The sequence below is a fragment of the Natrix helvetica genome (genome assembly GCF_964273705.1).
Source record: "Natrix helvetica genome assembly, chromosome: 2".
NCBI classification, from domain to species: domain Eukaryota; kingdom Metazoa; phylum Chordata; class Lepidosauria; order Squamata; family Natricidae; genus Natrix; species Natrix helvetica.
Window position 1 is genome coordinate 67,027,762 of NC_138552.1, and position 19,023 is coordinate 67,046,784.

Below are 19,023 nucleotides of genomic sequence, written 5' to 3' on the forward strand. Positions count from 1 at the left end.
GGGTGACAGTTACCAGTGATCTTTGAAATCTCTCCCTCCCCCTCCCTCCCTCCCTCCCTCCCTCCCTCCCTCCCTCCCTCCAACTGTTTTGCTTAATGAACAAGTCATTGGAACTAATTGCAGTTGCTAAATAAGAACTAGCTATATTGCTAATTGGTAGTATATTTTATTAGTCATAGCTCTTTCTGACCAAAGAAATTTTTATTTCTAAGAAACCACTCTGAATGGATTTATTTACTGAATGTCTATACTGATATGTGGTATAGCAGGGGTACCCAATCCCTGGTCCGTGGACTGGCACCGATCTGGTTCATGCCAGAAACCGGGCCTTGCAAACAAGTGGAGCTCCATGCACGGGATGCAGGGACCATGCAAATCCACACCCCCTTTGGTCCATGGAAAAACCTCTCTCCACAGAACCTGTCCCTAATGCCCAAAAGGTTGGGTGCCACTGTATTATAGGATCCCCAGATTTTAACAATACTGCTTATATAAATTATCCATAATAAACAATATAAAATCCCTAATCAAAATGTATCCATTCATAAAGCAGCCATGATACACAATGCAAAACAGACTAAGAAATGTATAAACAAATCCAATTACATAGCAAATAATCCAAACAAAATCTTCATCCTATAAATGCATACAAGCTCAATGGTACCATTTATAATGATAACAGATGCTATATGCATTATCTATCTTTTGAACATTTTCTCAATGTGGAGCTAAGTCTGATTACAGTCAAACTACATTACAGTCTGTTTCAAAAGACAGCTACAACTGCTGACACCCCACCCAACCCCCCTTTTCATGAAAATGGAATAATCCAGCAGCCTTTTCCAGAACAACTAACTCAACAGGTTAATTATAGTTAGAGAATGTGATCCTAGATCAGAGATCAAAACCGCCACTTTAAAATTGCGCCCAAATGTCTTACAGTGTATTGTAATGTGCACTCACCGACAGAGGCCTGTTAGCAAATAGGTCGCTATTTTTTTACCAGCATCAATGACCTGGCGATAAGCAGATACTGACTTGAAAGAACAAAAGGGTTAGGAAAGAGTCAGCCAATGAAGACTGGGCAAGTCTTGCTCATATCCTGTATCCTATGGTTCCAGGGTGAGGATATCAGTTTCTCTGCCGGTATAAGTGTTCTCTGTAGAACCCTTGAGAGTTAATAAGAGCTACTTGATGAAAGAAAAAAAAGAAGGCTATAAAGTGCAAAAGAACAGAAACTATTTGAAGTTGGCTTTCGTGTTTGCTGCATCTGTGCCATTCCAATATTATTCTCTGTTTATTCTGAAATAAACACAATTATTTTCAATTAATTGCATGAAAATTTTCGATTGTTTTGTTTGCGGTTTACTTCTGAATAATGAAATGGCATTAGAGCATAACGCATAATCACACTGATACTATAGGAGGAGTTCAACATAGACAAGATTCATATTATCATTCAACATTTTAGATTTTCTAGTACAAAAACTATGCCTAAGAATTGCTGCACTTTGAAATAATTGCAACATTTGTATTGCCATTTCCTGTTTAATGTTGCAGCAACTTGTTAGAATTGTGTTTTGTGCATTCATATAAGTTTATGTAAGAACATAAATGAGGCAAGAATTCCATTCTAAATGAATTAAAATATACTCTCTTTGTAACATCAATAGTTACAGTTCATAAAATATTTTATCTTCTGTAATTTAATATATGAGTTTACTTCTATAATAGGAATGCCTTGCAGTAAGAACTCTGGATCCACTTGTCAACATTTCCAGTCTGATAATGAGGAAATGCTATCCTAAAAATCGTCTTCCATTACCGACCATTAAAAGTGCTTTCCATTTCCAACTACCTGTTATGCCTGTTAATGGACCAGTGTATCAGCTGTATAGTTTGCCTCCTGAAGGTATGAGCAATTTTAAAACTATTTAATTTAGAATCAGAATAGAGCTGGAAGGGACCTTGGAAGTCTGCTAGTCCAGGCCCCTGCTCAAGCAGGAGATCCTATACCATTTCAAAGTGACTCTCCAATCTCTTCTTAAAAACCTCCAGTGATGAAGCACCTACAACGTCTGAAGGCAACATTGTGGTCTTGTCTAATTTGCCCTAATTTGGGTATTTGATGCCTGTTCCTAAAATTCTAATATCACAATTAAAAATATCTCTTGTAAAATAATATTTTTAAAAATTAATATGCATTCCTGCACTGTATAATTGCTACAAAATTAAAATGTATATCTACAGCACTGTAATTTTAATTTTTGTTCTAGTGACCAAAATCAAATTCTTAAATTCAAATCGTATTTGGTGATTTTATCTTCCATCAACTTGTTTTATTGGTAGTATTGGTTTTGTCAAGTGAAATAGTGCACCAACTTCCTCCTTGTCACCCCTCCCCCAAATATTTCTGGATATTGGGATGGGCATGTTCCTCAATAGTAAGAGCTGTGCTAGATGGCATTGCAGTCAGAAGGAGGAACAAAATTAAAAAGTAGTTATAGTTTTGTTAACAATATCTCACATATGCGCCCATTAAATGTATTCTTTACCTTCAAGATTCTAAAACGTTATTTGAATATATATTTATCTGATGTAAAGAATAAAAATAGTTATATTATAAATCTAAAATTTAAAAAGGAAAGTATCATCTTTGATACTCTGTAGTTGTTTTAAAAACAGATTGTCCCATCATTTTTGCTCTCATATGTGAAAGGTAACTGCCTACAATAGAGTTCCCCAACCTGTCTAGTTTTGCGGGGAGGAGGGGACAGGGGGAAGAGGGGATGGTTGTGCGTGAGTGGGCACAAGTGTGTGCAAGCGGAGCTCCATTTGTGCGAGCAGTGTGCATGCGTACCTGCCACTCATACAAATGGATCACACATGCAAACGCTCGCCTCTACTTGAGCAAGTGGAGAAGCGCATGTGTGCACGCTCATTCTCTGTTTCTGCAGCCTAGTGGCAAATAGTTCACAGCCCATTAGTGGCCTGTGGCCCGAGAGGTTGGGGACCCCTGGTATACAGTAAAGAGAAGGCTGTCTTGCTTCTCAAATGTAGGAACTACATGCTTTGGGAGTCATTCTATAACTCTTGAAGCTTCAAGTTAACAATGAATAGGTTTGTAAATAAGCAATGTGCATACTCTCAACTGAAAAGGGGAACTATGTGTCTATTCATACAAAATATGCTTTTTCTGTAGAATAAAATTATACTGAGACAGCAATAAATAAACATAAAAGTGTATTCTGGATAGGTTAGATGCTAGACAAAAATAACTGTACGTTCTTGACCATAAAACACAATAATAAGTATAGGATATAGGCTTAAAAATAATAAATTAAACTATTAATATGCCTTGTTCAAGTGGACTATCTTTGCCTAGTTCTGAAATATTAAGAACATTGGCCTTAGGTGAGCCTCATTGCAGAAAGCTTAGGAGCAGCATTGTGAAGACTGCATTCATGTCTTTCCTGCTTGTGGGATCATGTTGTCACTGGAAGAGCTTGGCAATTGGTAAATCATGGTGTCGGGAAGCTGTGGGGGCCTGAATGGGGGACAACAGGCTTTAGCTAAACTCTGGCAAGACCAAATGGCTTTGGGTGCCTTGAGCTTCAAGATTCAGGACTTCGACGAAGTCTCCCGCCCCAATGGGTCAGACTCGCCCCACCCACACTAGCAGAGGAGGCATGTTGTGAGTTTTGTTAGCCAGGAAATACTGGTGGTGGGGTCCAAGAGAAGAGCTTTCTCTGCTATGGCGCCCACCTTTGGAACATGTTGCCTGCCCCCAGAGTGAGATCAGCCGCAAATCTCCTTACTTTCCATAAGACTTGGCTAGGGAATTGGGAGTATTTCATTTCATTTATTTCATTTATTAGCACTTATATACCGCCCCCTCTCCCGAAAGGGACTCGGGGCGGTGTACAGTCCATATTAAAAAACACCAAATAAAATACATGTATGCATAGGAGGAGGATAAAATAGGCCAAAACTGTACAGCTAATAAATAAACAATATAAGAATTTAAAATATCATACAATTTATGCACTATCCCTCTAAAAACCCATAAAAAGTATATGCCAGGGGGGCAGACGTTGTAAATTATGCCAAACCAGCCAGTCGGAACAGGTGTGTCACACTGAAGGTAGTTGTTGGATCAGTAGTAGATCCCATTTTCCCCCTGCGCATCCTCTGCTTTCTTCCCATCTTTGAATGACCTGTTTTTTTGGCCTGGTGGGTGGGATGTTAAATATGGGAATGTGGCAAAAGAGTGCAGAGGGAAATTGCTCCAATTCCTTTCATAAAATAACAATAAAATGGACTGAAATTATACGGCCAGCTTTTGGCTATTTTGCTTTCAGCATTTAACTCATATACCATTGTGTGTGATAGGGCTGATCCCGGTATCAAATGCTTTCATGCATTTTTTAAAATGGAAAGTCTGTATTAAAATACTGTTAGTTGCCAAAATAAGTCAACAAAGAATTTTAATAGCTATAGTCTGTTAATTCTGGCTTAGATTGACAGAAACACCAGTGTGCATGGAGTGGGGGTGGGGGAGTAAGGTCAGCCAAATATTATTTTCCCACCCATAAAACATTTTTGGGGACTATGGGACCCTCTGTCTCCCTGCAATATATCTGGCAATTTGTATTGCAGGGAGATAGAACTGGTGAACATAAATTGATGTTTCTTTAAATGAGTGGGATATAAAAGCTGTTGTGTCCCATTTTTCAGTGAGTTCCATCTTTATCTCCTCCACTTTAGGACCCCTTCCAGGTTTTCAAAATAAGTTTTCAGAGAATGAACTATTAATGAAGAGTTTAATATACATAAACACTGTCATTCTGTAGTCCTAATGAACCTCCTGGGTAAAATACTGAATAAACCTGTTTGTTACTGTATAATTAAATATACAGCACATGGTGTCATGGAAAGTTAAGTTTTTATGTAGTATTAGGTTCCAGTTGATGAGTGAGAAGTTTCACATGCATCATTTCTTTTCTGGGATATACATATTGTAGAAAACGTACATCTGCCCTACTTATAGAGCATTTTATATCACAGTGGATGACGTAGTAGATGAAAGTGATGACAATGATGACATCGACACAGAATCTGAGGTTGAAAATGATAATGAAGATGACATAGATCAACACTTTAAGGTTAGTAATACTTTTGAAGAAATAACATACATTCTTAATTCTAAAAATATTATTTTTACCCTTCAGAGAAGTTGCTTATTTGGATACTGGAAAACTGTGTGTTTTCCAAATGAATTCATTAAATGTACTTTTAGTAGACTTACAGTAAAAAAATAGGAAGGTAATAGTGTTGAAGCATACATTGATACTTTTTAAAACAATAAATACACTTGGATTGCAGTGTTTCACAAAACTACCATATTTTTCAGAGTATAAGACGCACCGGAGTATAAGATGCACCCAGGTTTTGAAGAGGCATTTTTTTAAAAAAAGTAGGTAGGTAGATAGAGGGAGAGAGAGGGAGAGAAAGAGAGAGAAATACAGTAGGTAGGGAAGGAGAGAGAGTGTAGATAGGTAGGTAGGTAGAGGGATAGAGAGAAATAGAGAGAAATACAGTAGATAGATAGGGAGAGAGAGTAGGTAGGTTGGTAGGTAGATAAAGGGATAGTGAGAGAAATAGAGAAATACAGTAGGTAGGTTGGGAGAGAGAATATTTAGGTAGGTAGGTAGATAAAGAGATAGAGAGAGAGAAATAAGAGAGAAATACAGTAGGAAGGTAGGGAGGGAGAGAGTAGATAGGCAGGTAGGTAGGTAGGTAGGTAGGTAGGTAGGTAGGTAGGTAGGTAGGTAGGTAGAGGGATAGAGAGAAATAGAGAGAGAGAAATATAGTATGTAGGTAGGAAGAGAGAGAGTAGTTAGGTAGGTAGATAAAGGGATCTATCTATCTATCTATCTATCTATCTATCTATCTATCTATCTATCGAGAGAGGTGGGAGGGAGGGAGGGAGGGAGAAAGAAAGAAAGAAAGAAATACAGTAGGTAGGTAGGGAGAGAGAGAGAATAGGTAGGTAGGTAGATGTTTCCAGGTGTATTTATCCATGTGCTGGAGAAGGAAATTGCTGAAAACCTGTAGTGCCTAAAACTCATCAACCACTTTAACTAAACAGCTTTCCGAAAGGGAAAAAAAGGTTTTGCACTCTGCAAACCTCCCCAAAACGGCCTTTTTTGGGGGAACATGGGCCCGGTTTTTTTCAAATAAAAGGCATGCATAGCCTTATATGGAGGCTTATAGGGTGCTGCTAGGGGCTGAGGGGGGGGGGCAAAAATGGCCCATTCTTTGCTTATTTCTGCCCTCCCCAGCCCCCAGGAGCTGTCTGAAAGCCTCCATAAGGCTATGCACAGCCTTTTTGGTGAAGCGGGCAGGGCTTCATGAGGCAAAAAATGCTGTATTCAGCGTATAAGACGCACCCAGATTTTCAGCCTCTTTTTAAGAGGAAAAAAGGTGCGTCTTATATTCCGAAAAATACAGTATACAGTCATACAAGATTTCTCTGCTTCTGTAGCGTGTTGATTTCTACTCAATTTTATCAAAACAAAGAATCTGCCTGTGTAGTCACATGAAGAGCCAAACTTTTTTCCAGCCGTGCTTTATCTCTCAAAGCAAGTGGATGACACAAGTGGATTGCATAGCCCCAGAGTCACAGCCTGCAGCCCCTTCCGCTCAGTGGTGCAGAGCCACAGTCACTCCAACCCAGCAGTGTGGCACAAAGCTGCAGCTGCCCCAGCCTAACAGCACGAAGACCCAGCCAGCCTAGCCCAGCAGCGTGGTGCAAAGACCCAGCTGCAGTCATCTTCGCTGTACTGCAAATTGAAGTCCCTGCCACCCTGTATTCCACCACCCCAGCTGACCCCCCCCTCCCCTGTTTTTTCCTCATACTGATGAAGTGTGCCCAGCCTGGCCTTTTGCAAGACAGCTACTGGCCAAGTGAGGCCTTCTTCCTAAGGTCTTGCTAGGAAACTGTTGTGTGCAACCTTGAAAAGCTGATTTCTTGTGGCAAGCAACTGCCTCACCAAAGGCCAGGCTGAGCATGTTTGGTTAGCAGTGTCCCTCCATGTTAGAAATTCCCTCCCTTATTAGAGGATAGATAGTCACTTTATCTGTCTGGATGCATCCTGAAGCTTCCAGAGGTCATTTACAAGTGTAACCCATGCCATCTCAGTATATAATCTGGTTTGAACCCTGTTGGAAGGGGGGCAAAAATCCACTTCATCCAAGGCCCCTTTAAGCTGAGTGTCTAATGCTCTTTCAGCAATTTTCTCTAAAAAGGGAAGAATGAAGAATGAACAATTTTTTTCAAGAACAGCCTCTTGAGAAAGGGGTATGCCACCACCTCCTTCAGCAGATGCTTCCATCCCTTCTCACAATTAGGCATAATCACCACTTGGATCCAACTTCTTGGGTGGCCATAACCATGGTGAAGACTATTTCTCAAAGCAGACCTGCAAGGCCTCCCCTGGTTCCTTGTTACCCAAATGGAACCTGGTCAGCCAACTGGTAATCTAATGCAGTAAGAGTAGAGAAGTAAGCTCACTTCACTGCTCTTATCAGATCCATAGTTACTATGAACTCTTGTGCCACATCTGACTATGTGTCCAACAAGACAGATTCTTTGGACACAGAACATAATCCTCGTGTACTCCATTACTCATCTGACCATAGAGTTGAGACATTTGGGCAGGAATATTGCTACACTACAGAGAGGAAATCCCAAAGGTGTTTTTCAAGAGGCAACTGGACTTACTTGGTTTTTTTGGAGACATTTCACTTCTCATCCAAGAAGCTTCTTCAACTGATGAGAAGCAAAATGTCTCCAAAGAAAAACGAAGTCCTTGAAAAAGCCCCTTTGGGACAACCATGATATGGATGACTGAGAATCTCTATAGACATGCAGAGAGGAAGGTAAGCAAGCTGCAGTCCCAACTGATTCCTACAACTGAGCCTCATAAAACAGGATCTCACATCTGGTTATGCTGCATCAGCTCATGACATTGGCGCAACACCTGAAATCTGGGAGGGCCTATTTTTAGGAGGTGTGCCCCTCCATTCTACATGTATCACCCTAACGAGTGGTGCACTTTTTGGGGGGGGGGCTATCTATGAAGCTGCCTTCATCTTTTACCAGCTTGAGTGAGCTTGCTGTAATCATTCTTAACTACATTGGTATTACAATATATTTCCTTCTTATTCTACTCCCTTAAATTTTATTATAGCCAAAGATCAATATATGACATCAGAAGAATTTATCACCCATGGTAGAAAATCAAGTGATGGGATGAGGCAGAATAGGGATCAGTAATGGGGATCAGTAATGGCGAACAGCCAATTTTATGCTGGTAAGGCTTTTCTGCTGACTCAGAGAGAGGGAAAACACACAGTGTGTTGTAACCAGTTTCCATCAGCCAATCAGAAGATTTGATATTTTTCCTCTGTAAGCATAGAAGAACCTTATTTTCAAGAAGTATTCAGTATTTTAGTCATTTTAACTAAAAACATAGATTCCCCAAGCTTTTAAATTATGATTATGGACTTTGTTTTTTAGAACGATGACATTGAGACAGATATCAATAAACTGAAACCAAGGCAGGAATTGGGGCGACCAGTGGAAGATTTGAGAATGTATGAACAATTTTTCCCAGAACTCTCAGAGGATTTTCAGGTAAGGATGCTGCTATTTTTAAATCTAGTCGTTTTAATTTGGCAGTGATGTTTTAGTAATTTTAGATAAGCATGCCACTTCTCTGCCTAATTTTACATGGATAATAGAATATTTTGGAAAGCATTCTGTGTATTAGATTAACTGGAATAAATCTTGCCAACACTCTGGGCTATATATCAAGAAAATTCTTAGCGACCTTAAAGATTAAACTATTAAAGAAGAACAAGAACAAATGAAAAGCAACGGGCCTGTCCTCTCACACAAGCCAGACATACCTCTCCATCCAATTGTATTGTTACCAGAGACCCTAACCTGCTAAAGGACTGACAGAAAAACTTAGACACCTAATAGAGGGAAGCAAATATTTCATCAACTCCCCACTAGAATGCCTCCAAAGAATCAAAGACATGACCATAGCTAAAATCATGGTGTCATTTGATGTCACAGCACTCTTTACATCCATAGATGCAGAATTACATCCATAAAACAGCACTGCTACTACACACCACACCTGACCTGACCAAATACACCAAGTTTGAAATACCCAGAATCATGAACCTCATGAACCTTTGCCTAACCACATACTTTCAATCCAATGGACAAATATATCAACAAATCAAAGGAATGCTAATGGGATCATCATTTTAGGACTCATAGCAGAGGTCATAATGCAATGCTTAGAATCTATAGCATTGCCAGATATACAACCCAAAAGTATGGATCTGGTATATAGATGACATCTTTGTCATAATAAAAAAGGACCAGCTAGAGAAAATGCATAAAACTATCACATTTTCAAAGAAATAATATTCACAAGGGAAGAAAAAAACAGCAATATGCTACCTTTCTTGGATATCTCTTCATCAGCAGAGGCAATGATGACAAATTAGAAACACAAGTCTATCATACAACTTAGTGCTCCACTATCAAAGAAACAATTTCCCACAAAAGAAGCTGTATACACTATTTAGATAAGCACAAATATACTGCAGCAGTCCTGAACATTAGAAAAAGGAAAAAGATCATCTATATAACATCTTCCATCAAAATGGGTATCCATGTTACTTTATCAAAAAGTGCCTGACTAGTGAACCCAATTATACAAGCCACAACAAACACAAGCTTTGAAAAGGATAACACTGCTATACATCAAAAACATCTTGGTGTATTTGGTCAGGTGAGGTGTGCTGTGTAGTAGTGCTGTTATGGATTCTTTTGCTAATTCTGCATCTATGGATGTAAAGAATGCTGTGACATCAAATGAGACCACCAATTGATTATTGCAGTCTATTACAACCACATGGCATCACTGTAGCACACAAACTGACTAAAGCTCTCCAGAACTTCCTAGGAAAACCAGAATACTCAGCAGCCCCAGGAAAAAAAGGCAGGAAACACCTACAAGGCAAGAACTGTAACAGCCACCTTATAACACCAAACAGGCAGAAGACTAGCAGAGCGCATTCATGAACTTGAAATCAGAAAAAATGAGGAAATTCATGGACAGACTTAGCCATAGTTTCAATTGAGAAATTCTGAACCAAGGCAGTCCAAAAATATTACAGAATTCCGGGAAGCCTCGCACTCAGCCAAATCTGCCATCAATAGGCAGATAGAAATTAACAATATCTATATATCACTAAAAAAATACAATAAAAAAGCCAAACGGAAAATAAAAAGACCAAAACATTTCCTCACATCAATCAATACTAAACATAATAAACATCAAGCAATAAAGTATACCCTAATCAAGGAACTATCAAGTCAGTAAACAACAGCCTATTCAAGAAAGAACATTCCCAACTTGTCCCACTACCAGGACAAGTCACTTGTATATGAACAGAAACCAACTCCATTCCCTTCTAGCAATGCTGATGTTACCTACTTGGCTAATGAAACATCTGCAAGAAAATAACCAAGCTCAGAGAGCACCAAAGAGTTCAACCCTGAATTACAAATATTCTATTAATATGAGCTCTGTTTTGCAAAGAGTTGGGTTTTGTGATCTCTGCTGATTAGATTAAATATTTTATATTCCTCAATATAATTCCTCAAAATCTTTCTAAATATATGGAAATTAACATGTTGACATTTTTAGAAAAGACTGATCTAAACAGTCATAAATCAATTAAAATGTCCTTAGTCTACAGAACAATTAATCTTATTAATTGTATTAACATTAATATTATTCCTTGTGCATTTAATAGCTTGAGATGCATGCTGAGAGAAATCTTTGTACCTTATTGGATACACGCTGAAGTTTGATACACATGTATTTTTAACTTTGGGAGAATTTTATTTAGAAATTAGGTGATAAAATGTTATATTGGAAACTGTGAAAATTGGAATACTTGCTTCAAATCACTTGTTATGTAATGATTGAATGAAGGATTTTTTTCACTTTGAAATGGAATTTGGTCTTCCTGGTTTACAATTGTGGCAGTTTCTTCAACTTAAGCATTGTTTTGATAGCCCAAAAGTGGGCAATTGTCATGGCTGCTTTTAAAGTATCTAATTTTTTTTTTTATTTCATGGAATCCATGATTGAATTTAAGCTGATAGCATATCTGTACCAAAAAAAAACAAAAAACAAACCCAAACAGTTTTAAAGTGAATACTATTGGGATTTATCAACTGTGGACTAAAGAATTGAAATATCTGAAAATGCCTTCTCATCTATCATAAGACCTTAAGAATGTTAAATATTAACAGACTTGTTAATATCATTAATATTTGTACCTGAGAATGAAATTAAGGTAATTAAGCTTGAAACACACACAAAAAAGTTAAATATTGTCTACTAGGATAGCTAAGTAAATTCATGAAAGTCTGTTAATGGTTGTGCACACTATTTTCATCAAGTTCACATTAATTGAAATGTGTATAGGCACTCGCATGAGCCTCATAGAGAATTAAACCAGAATTAAAACTGAGCAGGTTTGTGTATGCCATTCCTGCTTTATTCAATTCAGAATATGAAAAAATTGAAAAGGGGCCTCCAGCCTTGAGCTTGAAATTGGACAAAGACCTCAAAGGTCTCTTCCAATCCTACGAGTCTGATATATTTGCATAAGGGTAATCCTTCAATTTTGATGAGGTACAAAGTCTGTATCCATAATTATTAGTAATCAGGAGCAGATATATTTTTACCCTTTTGAAATTTCCATATATGACTTGATTGTATTCTGTTGAGTTGTCGCCAATTCTTGGAGACTGCCTAGATAACTCACTCTCTTGGCAAGGGAGACTGAAACTCATGGTCTCCCAATTTGTAGCCCGATGCCCTAATCACTATACCAAATTGGCTCTCTTCTGACTTCATAGTATCTAATAAATCTGAATTGGAATTTGGATTCAGATTTGGTGAATGTTTATTTTATCCAATAAGTCATGTAAAGTGAACCATATCACTTTCAATATTAGCATGTAAATTCTTCCTGACATTGTCATTCTTTTTTTTCACATTTAGCTTCTTCAAAAGGAAATTATTTACTATTTGTCTCCATTTCTCCATGGTTTAATCCTTCTATCTGGATCAGATCCTTCTTTCTGATTCATTGCTCTTTCTTCAACATTTAATATTATAATCCTCTAACAAGTATCCGGCATTTTTTTTCTTTCTTTAATATTAAGGAATGTGATCTCATTTCAAAGGAACCAAAGTCTTTTTCAAACAATTCAGCTCCAGGAGGACCTATTGTTGTTCCCACTGCTGGAGAGGAACCATCCTTAACAAATGACATGATGCAACTTCCTGTGAAAGAGAGTAATCTACAAAGTGAAGATTGTAATAAAAGACCAGGCTTTTTGGGTTTGGTAAAAAATGATGGTATTATGGATAATAGTTTGCAGCATCAAGGTGATCAAATGAAATTGCTTCCATCATGCCAGTGCCTGAATCATGAAATTGTAAGAGACTTTGACCGAATTTCACTTCAACATACATCCAGAAGTGAACAGTCCAAAATTTCTAAGACCGTGACAAAAAGCGAGTGTAAAACTAGCATTAGCGAAATTACCTGTAATAAACCTTTTCAACATGTTCCAACATGTGGAAGTGTTTTGTTTGAGGGACGGTCTGTCCAGCTGGGAAAACTATGCTGTTCTGGACCTGATCCTGAAGAAGAAGAAGTATCTTGTTCAGTTTCTATAGGAGAGCAAGTAACAATTGAAGTGCCTGATACAATACAACTGCATGATCCAGAACTCTATATTGAAACAGTGAAAAATACTAGATCTGTTCCTGAATATTCAGAAGTTGCTTATCCTGATTATTTTGGACATATTCCACCTCCAGTTAAAGAACCTATCCTTGACAGACCATATGGTGTACAGAGGTAAGTTCATCTTTTTCTCCTCAAACATGTCTAGAGAATGATTTAATATAATGTTTGTGTATCATTCACAGTAAAATTAATATTACTAGATTCAAATATAACAATTATTAATGGAATATATTTGGATCCAAGATTGATGCTATAAATGAAGGAAAGACAGGCAGTTTTCATCCATTCAGCCCTGCAATCCTTCTCACCATATCCTTTCAAATGAACTTCAAATTGTCAAGAGAAAATTTTGGAATGCTGAAAAATGGAAGGGAACGTAAAAGGTCCCACTTAATTATGAAATTCCTTTCAGAAATTTTGGATTCAACTTCTTTGATTTGCCTGTCCATAAAGAAAAATACTGTATTGCTAGGTAATATATGAGAACATTTTGAGAATGCAGAATTCTGTATATTGCTAGATAATCTGACCTGTTGGGTCATTGTTTCAGAGATACCGTATTTTTCGGAGTATAAGACGCACCAAGGTTTTGAAGAGGCAAATAAAAAAAAGGTTTTGCACTCTGCAAACCTCGCAAAAACGGCCCTGTTTTTCTCCCCATAAAAGGCATGAATAGCCTTTAGGGGGTTTGCAAAGTGCTCCTGGGGACTCGGGGTTAAAATTGAGCAAAAAATGGGCAGTTTTTTGCTCATTTCTGCCCTCCCCAGCCCCCAGGAGCTCTCTAACAGCTTCCTACAAGCTATGCACGGCCATTTTGGTGAAGGGGGCGGGGGTTCGGGAGGCAAAAAATGCTATATTCAGTGTACAAGACTCACCCAAGATTTTCAGCCTCTTTTTTGAGGGAAAAAGGTGCGTCTTATATCCGAAAAATATAGTAGTTCCTTACCTAAACAGAAACGAAATGATCACAGGGGGGCAAAAGATTAGAGGGAGCAACAGTAACTTCCAACTTCCTGCCAGCTTCCCCATTGACTTTCCGTGTGGGAAGCTGGCAAGAAATATTGGAAATGATGATCATATGACTGTGACTGACTATAGCAGTGCTGAAGTTACCACAGCTTTGCCAAATTTCAACCCCACAAGAATCATGGTTTACAGATTTTGGATGCTCCCTTTAAGTTAGCCCATTTGAAGTAAATCGACTCAAAATTTGTTGCCGTGTCATGTACCATTTTGCTCAATTTAAGGTTATTAACAGACAGAGGAGAGTTTCAGTAATACATCCATGAAACTTTTTCCGGTCATTTTATGTATCTTAATATTTAAATAACTAATTATTTTGAGAATTTGCATTGGAACATTCTAAATATTAGATTGTAACCTTTTTATATGGATGTGTAGTTTACTGGGATAAAATGCTAGATCTCTATCAAACTGTAAAATGCTTTATGTTATACTGAAAAATATTATCATTTGCATCAAAGAATATAGAACGTTTAGAATTCTCAGATATTGCATAATCTCATGTTTTATTCCTTTTCTTCCACAAGGAAGAAGAGAATGGCTGCCAGTCACATGCGAACTCTGATGTATGTGAAAGAAATATTGGATATTTCTCCATAACATCGGGGTCTCTTAAACTCCTTTTTTGACAATAGTTGGCAGTGAATGGGTGTGTGCATTTTCCTTGAACCTTGCTTTTTAAATTGATGGAGGGGGAGGGGAAACTCATCCAGAGATTCATATTTATTCTTCCTTTCTCAATCAAAATGACTTATAAAAATTGATTTAACATATGTAAATTATCACTAAGGTTAGTGCTATAGTAATACATAAAGCCAGTAGTCATTTCAGAGTTGCGCTTGTGCATAGGTCATAGCCTGAATTGATACATTTGTAACTATAATTATAAAGAAATGTAACTGCAGCATGGCTACAAGAAACTAGCATTGAGATTCATATTTCAGATCCTATTTAAGTTTAATGAGACAGGTAGTCCTTGACCTATAACCATTCATTAAATGACCATTTGAAATCACAGTGGCACTGAAAAAAAAAGACTTATATAGCTGATACAGCATCCCCAGGGTCCCATCATAAAAATTCAGATGCTTGGCAATTGGCATTTATTTATGATATTTGCATCGTCCCAGGATCACATGATCGCCATTCGCAACCTTTTGAGCCAGCTTCCGACAGGCATAGTCAATGGAGGAAGCTGGATTTCCTTAACAATGAATCCACATGATTCACTTTCCACATGATTCACTTAACTATAATAATTCACTTAACTGGTAAAGTAAAGGTCATAAAATTGGGCACAATTCACTTAACAACTGCTTTGGTTAAAAACAGAAATTCTGGTCCCAATTGTGCTTGCAGATTGAGTACTGCCTGTATTGGTTTTGAAAAATGAGGAGAAAATAGAATTAGCTGTAGAATAAGTCAGACGGAAAGCTGCTATATATTTCTTGAAATAGTTTTGGTTTGCTAAGTGAACAGGCAGATAGAATTCATGGGAATGTGTCACTAATGATAATTCAGGTGAAGGAGGACTCTAACGTTCATTTTACACAAGTACTGCATTAAAAAAACATTTTCAAAACTGTTGAATTTTAGTTAGTCTTAAAATAAGGAGAAATAGATCATTTTTTCATAATCAAGTCCTGAAAATGTCAGTGGTTGTATTTTAAATTCTGAATGTGCCTTTAGCATGAATCTGCTTAAATGAGGACATTCGAAAAAGTGAAATATCTCTTGATTTTATTACTAAAACAGTTAACTTTCCTGTGGAGCATGCTAAACCCTTACTTGCTGTAAAGTCTATGAATTTGGACAAGTAAGGTGAAATGCTTTCTAATTTTTTTTTATCATGGACAAGTCCCTTAGTGTGCACAAATTCATTTTTTTTCATCTTGATTGCTGTCTCTGTTAATTCTTTTAACAATAGTTTACAGTTGGGATAGCATTGTGTTCTTATTGCCGGTTTGTCATTCCATTCTATATGTGCATTATCTTTGGGATATCTTCTTTATCCCATGGCTAAGCTCAAATGAATAATGTGAAAATAATTTGGACACATATTAATTAAAATATTTTTCTTTGCTGAAGTGCAGTTCTCTGCTTTTTGATAATTATGTATCGTTATAAACATTTTCCATATAAAATAAGTAAACAACAATAAGTTATTCTAACAATGAAGGATTGCTATTGATGGAAACTTAAGAGATTTTCATATTAATTGTACCATTAATATTCTTAGATTATAAAACAAAGATTTTGTATATCTTTTGAAATATCTTTAGGAGTCAAAGTCTTAGAAACAAAAAAATATTGTGCATTATATATATTGGAGGTAGCAAGGGTTCCTAGACCTTTTAAATGAAATATTTGAATATATGATATGAAATATATGAAATGAAATATTTAGAAATAATTTATTTTAACAAGATTTTCCTTGAGATAATCCATAGTCAGCCATTCTGAATTTATACTTGAGAAAACTTCAGACATTATGAATATACCTTATGAAGAGACAACTTTAAGAGTTGTCTCTATGCTTTTAAATATAGTCTGTTACTTATCCAGATGTAGCTTAACTTTTCGACTGAGATGCAAGAAATATCTGCAATACATCTCAAATGAAAACAGAAGCCATCTGTTAGTCAATATACATTGAAATGAGAGACAGTTTTCCCAATAGTTTCTATCAAAAACATCTCAATGTACGGTGCTCTTTTATTGCTTTGTGAGATGCATGGTAGCTCTTAAAAGGACTAAAATTTGCTATATTCAACTTTTCAGTATAGGAATTTCAGCTGGTTAGTGATCTTCAGGAAAATTTCTACATGGTTAACATGTCTTGTAGGATATTGGGTCCATGGACGTATACATAAACACATAGATACCCACTCATCAGCAAACTGTTTCTCTCATATGTATTATGTTCAGATATTTAGTATAGCAGTTCCTACAGTATGGTTACATAGCTGAAAAAAGCATATCTCTCTGTCTATTGAGAGGCTCATCATATTTAATTAGAAATTTCCAGAGGTGAGAGGCTTGCACTCTAACCCAATCACTGCAATGTATTCAAACTATAATCACATGAATTTTTAATATAACCAATTTTCAAACTTGAACTAGCTTTAATTACTAATACTAATTGAAATAATCATTAAATGCTAATACATAATGGGCATGTTTCCTGTAATAAGGAAACCAAACATTGGGTCTGAAAGCCTCAATGTGTTATGTACAAGCCATTTTCTTTCCGTTCAGAAAACAATTGTGGCAAGTTCCACAAATAATACTGTATATTAAAGTAGAAATTTGACTTTCAAACTCCTCTTTCTTTCCTTATGCACTGACTTTACATGTGGCACTGTACTGTAAAATTTTTGAAATATGGCATCTTAACTTCATTTTCTAAATAGGACAAAAATTGCCCAGGATATTGAAAGACTTATTCATCCTAATGATATTATAGACAGAGTTGTATATGATCTCGATAATCTCAGGTAAGTTTTATATGAAGATCTTTATTTCATAATGATTAATCACCTATTCCATAATGATTACTTTCTCATTTTAGATTCAATAATTTAGGAAAACCTATACATTAATGGGAGTATGATAGTTACCATGGCTATTTACAGTATGAAGTTGCAAAAGTCAAAAACTTGCTAGAGGTAGAGTACTTTATTTTTAAGATGAATTAATTTTAATACATAGTGAAAATTAAAACTAAATATGTTATTAATTAAAAAAACAGGACTCACTGTATTATAAAACATAGCTTTCAGGATTTTTTTAATTTTAGGGAACTGCCAGGATTCATTGTATTTTAATACATAGCTTTCAAGATCTTTTAGTTTTAGGGAACTGTTTTGTATCCAGTGAATTATGAATGTCTTGAAAAAGAAAAAAAAACCTATTCCAATCCATCAACAAGTAGTACTAATCTTCACAAGCACTATTGAACATTACCGAGAAGAACATTTCTGCTGTCTTTTAACCAGAGAATGAGAAATTCAGGTGTTTTTTTTAATCAAGTGTTCTTGGAGTAAAACTGCAAATTTTAAACTAAATATATTAAATAAAATAAAATAATAGCCAGTGCTTCCTTTTGTTTCTCTATGTTCTTTCACATTCATAGACAAGAACATCTAATACTACAGAGCAGTTTGGAAGAGCACAGCTGGAAACAAAACTCTGTTCTTTTTATAGCAGTTGATGTAATGCTTGTTTTAACCGACTTATTGATGGAAAGGAGGAATAATGAATGTCTAATGACTATGGGTGGAAGGAAGGGTTTATGCCATTTTTCCAATGAAGTCAATAAACACATCATGCCATTTGCACCATGTTCACAAAAGATGGCATAAATTGATGAAAATGATGTAAATACCAATGCTAACTTGAACTACTACCATGTTTCCCTGAAAATAAGACCTTATTTTCTTTTGCCCCTCCCTCCCCGAAATAAGCACTTGACCTTATTTTTTGGGAGATCTTATTATTTTTGAGGTGCAAGAGGCGGCGAGTGTGGTCACCTCATGGCTGCTGCTGTGTTGCAATATTTTCGGCAAGGGCTTATTTTTGCGGGAGGGATTATTTTAGCGCATGCTCTCAAAAGCCCGATTGGGCTTATTATATGGGGAGGTCTTATCTGACAGTATATCAAGGAACTTTATAGTGAGATTTCACTGAATTGAAAATACTATAAATACTGAAAATTGTATCCTCCTAATGCAAATATGAACAAGGTTTCAGCCTAGGGGAAAAAAAAACAAGAAAATTCACTGACAGAAAAATTTAAAAATGCCTGTACTATATAATTGCTGATAGTTACGTTGATGTTTCAGCTAGAAATCTGAATTTTTTAATGTGAAGAAGTCCCACTGTTCTGTAACATGGAAAACATGCCTGCAGTCCATGTTATATTTTCATTAGCTCACTAACTATGTTGGGGAACTCTTAGTATAATTTAAACCAATTTAATATACAAGAGTTGGAGTTCTGGTTCATTTGTATTCTTCCCCAATCAGTCTACTTCACATTCAATACAACAAAATAAATCATTTTTAAATCATT

The 19,023-nt window shown here is 36.6% G+C and overlaps 1 protein-coding gene across 5 annotated transcripts in view; it reads left to right on the forward strand.

Annotated features, from left to right (window-relative positions):
• AGTPBP1 (ATP/GTP binding carboxypeptidase 1) overlaps positions 1-19,023 on the forward strand; it is a 75,434-nt gene that overhangs the window by 39,931 nt on the left and 16,480 nt on the right. For 4 of the 5 annotated variants that reach the window (XM_081943539.1, XM_081943538.1, XM_081943540.1 and 1 more), the window contains 6 exons: positions 1,735-1,912; positions 5,068-5,165; positions 8,585-8,701; positions 12,335-13,038; positions 14,478-14,516; positions 17,364-17,447. In XM_081943539.1, the coding sequence (XP_081799665.1) occupies positions 1,735-1,912; positions 5,068-5,165; positions 8,585-8,701; positions 12,335-13,038; positions 14,478-14,516; positions 17,364-17,447 (1,220 nt within the window). The remainder of the gene's footprint in view (positions 1-1,734; positions 1,913-5,067; positions 5,166-8,584; positions 8,702-12,334; positions 13,039-14,477; positions 14,517-17,363; positions 17,448-19,023) is intronic. The other variant, XM_081943541.1, reaches the window with a different exon arrangement.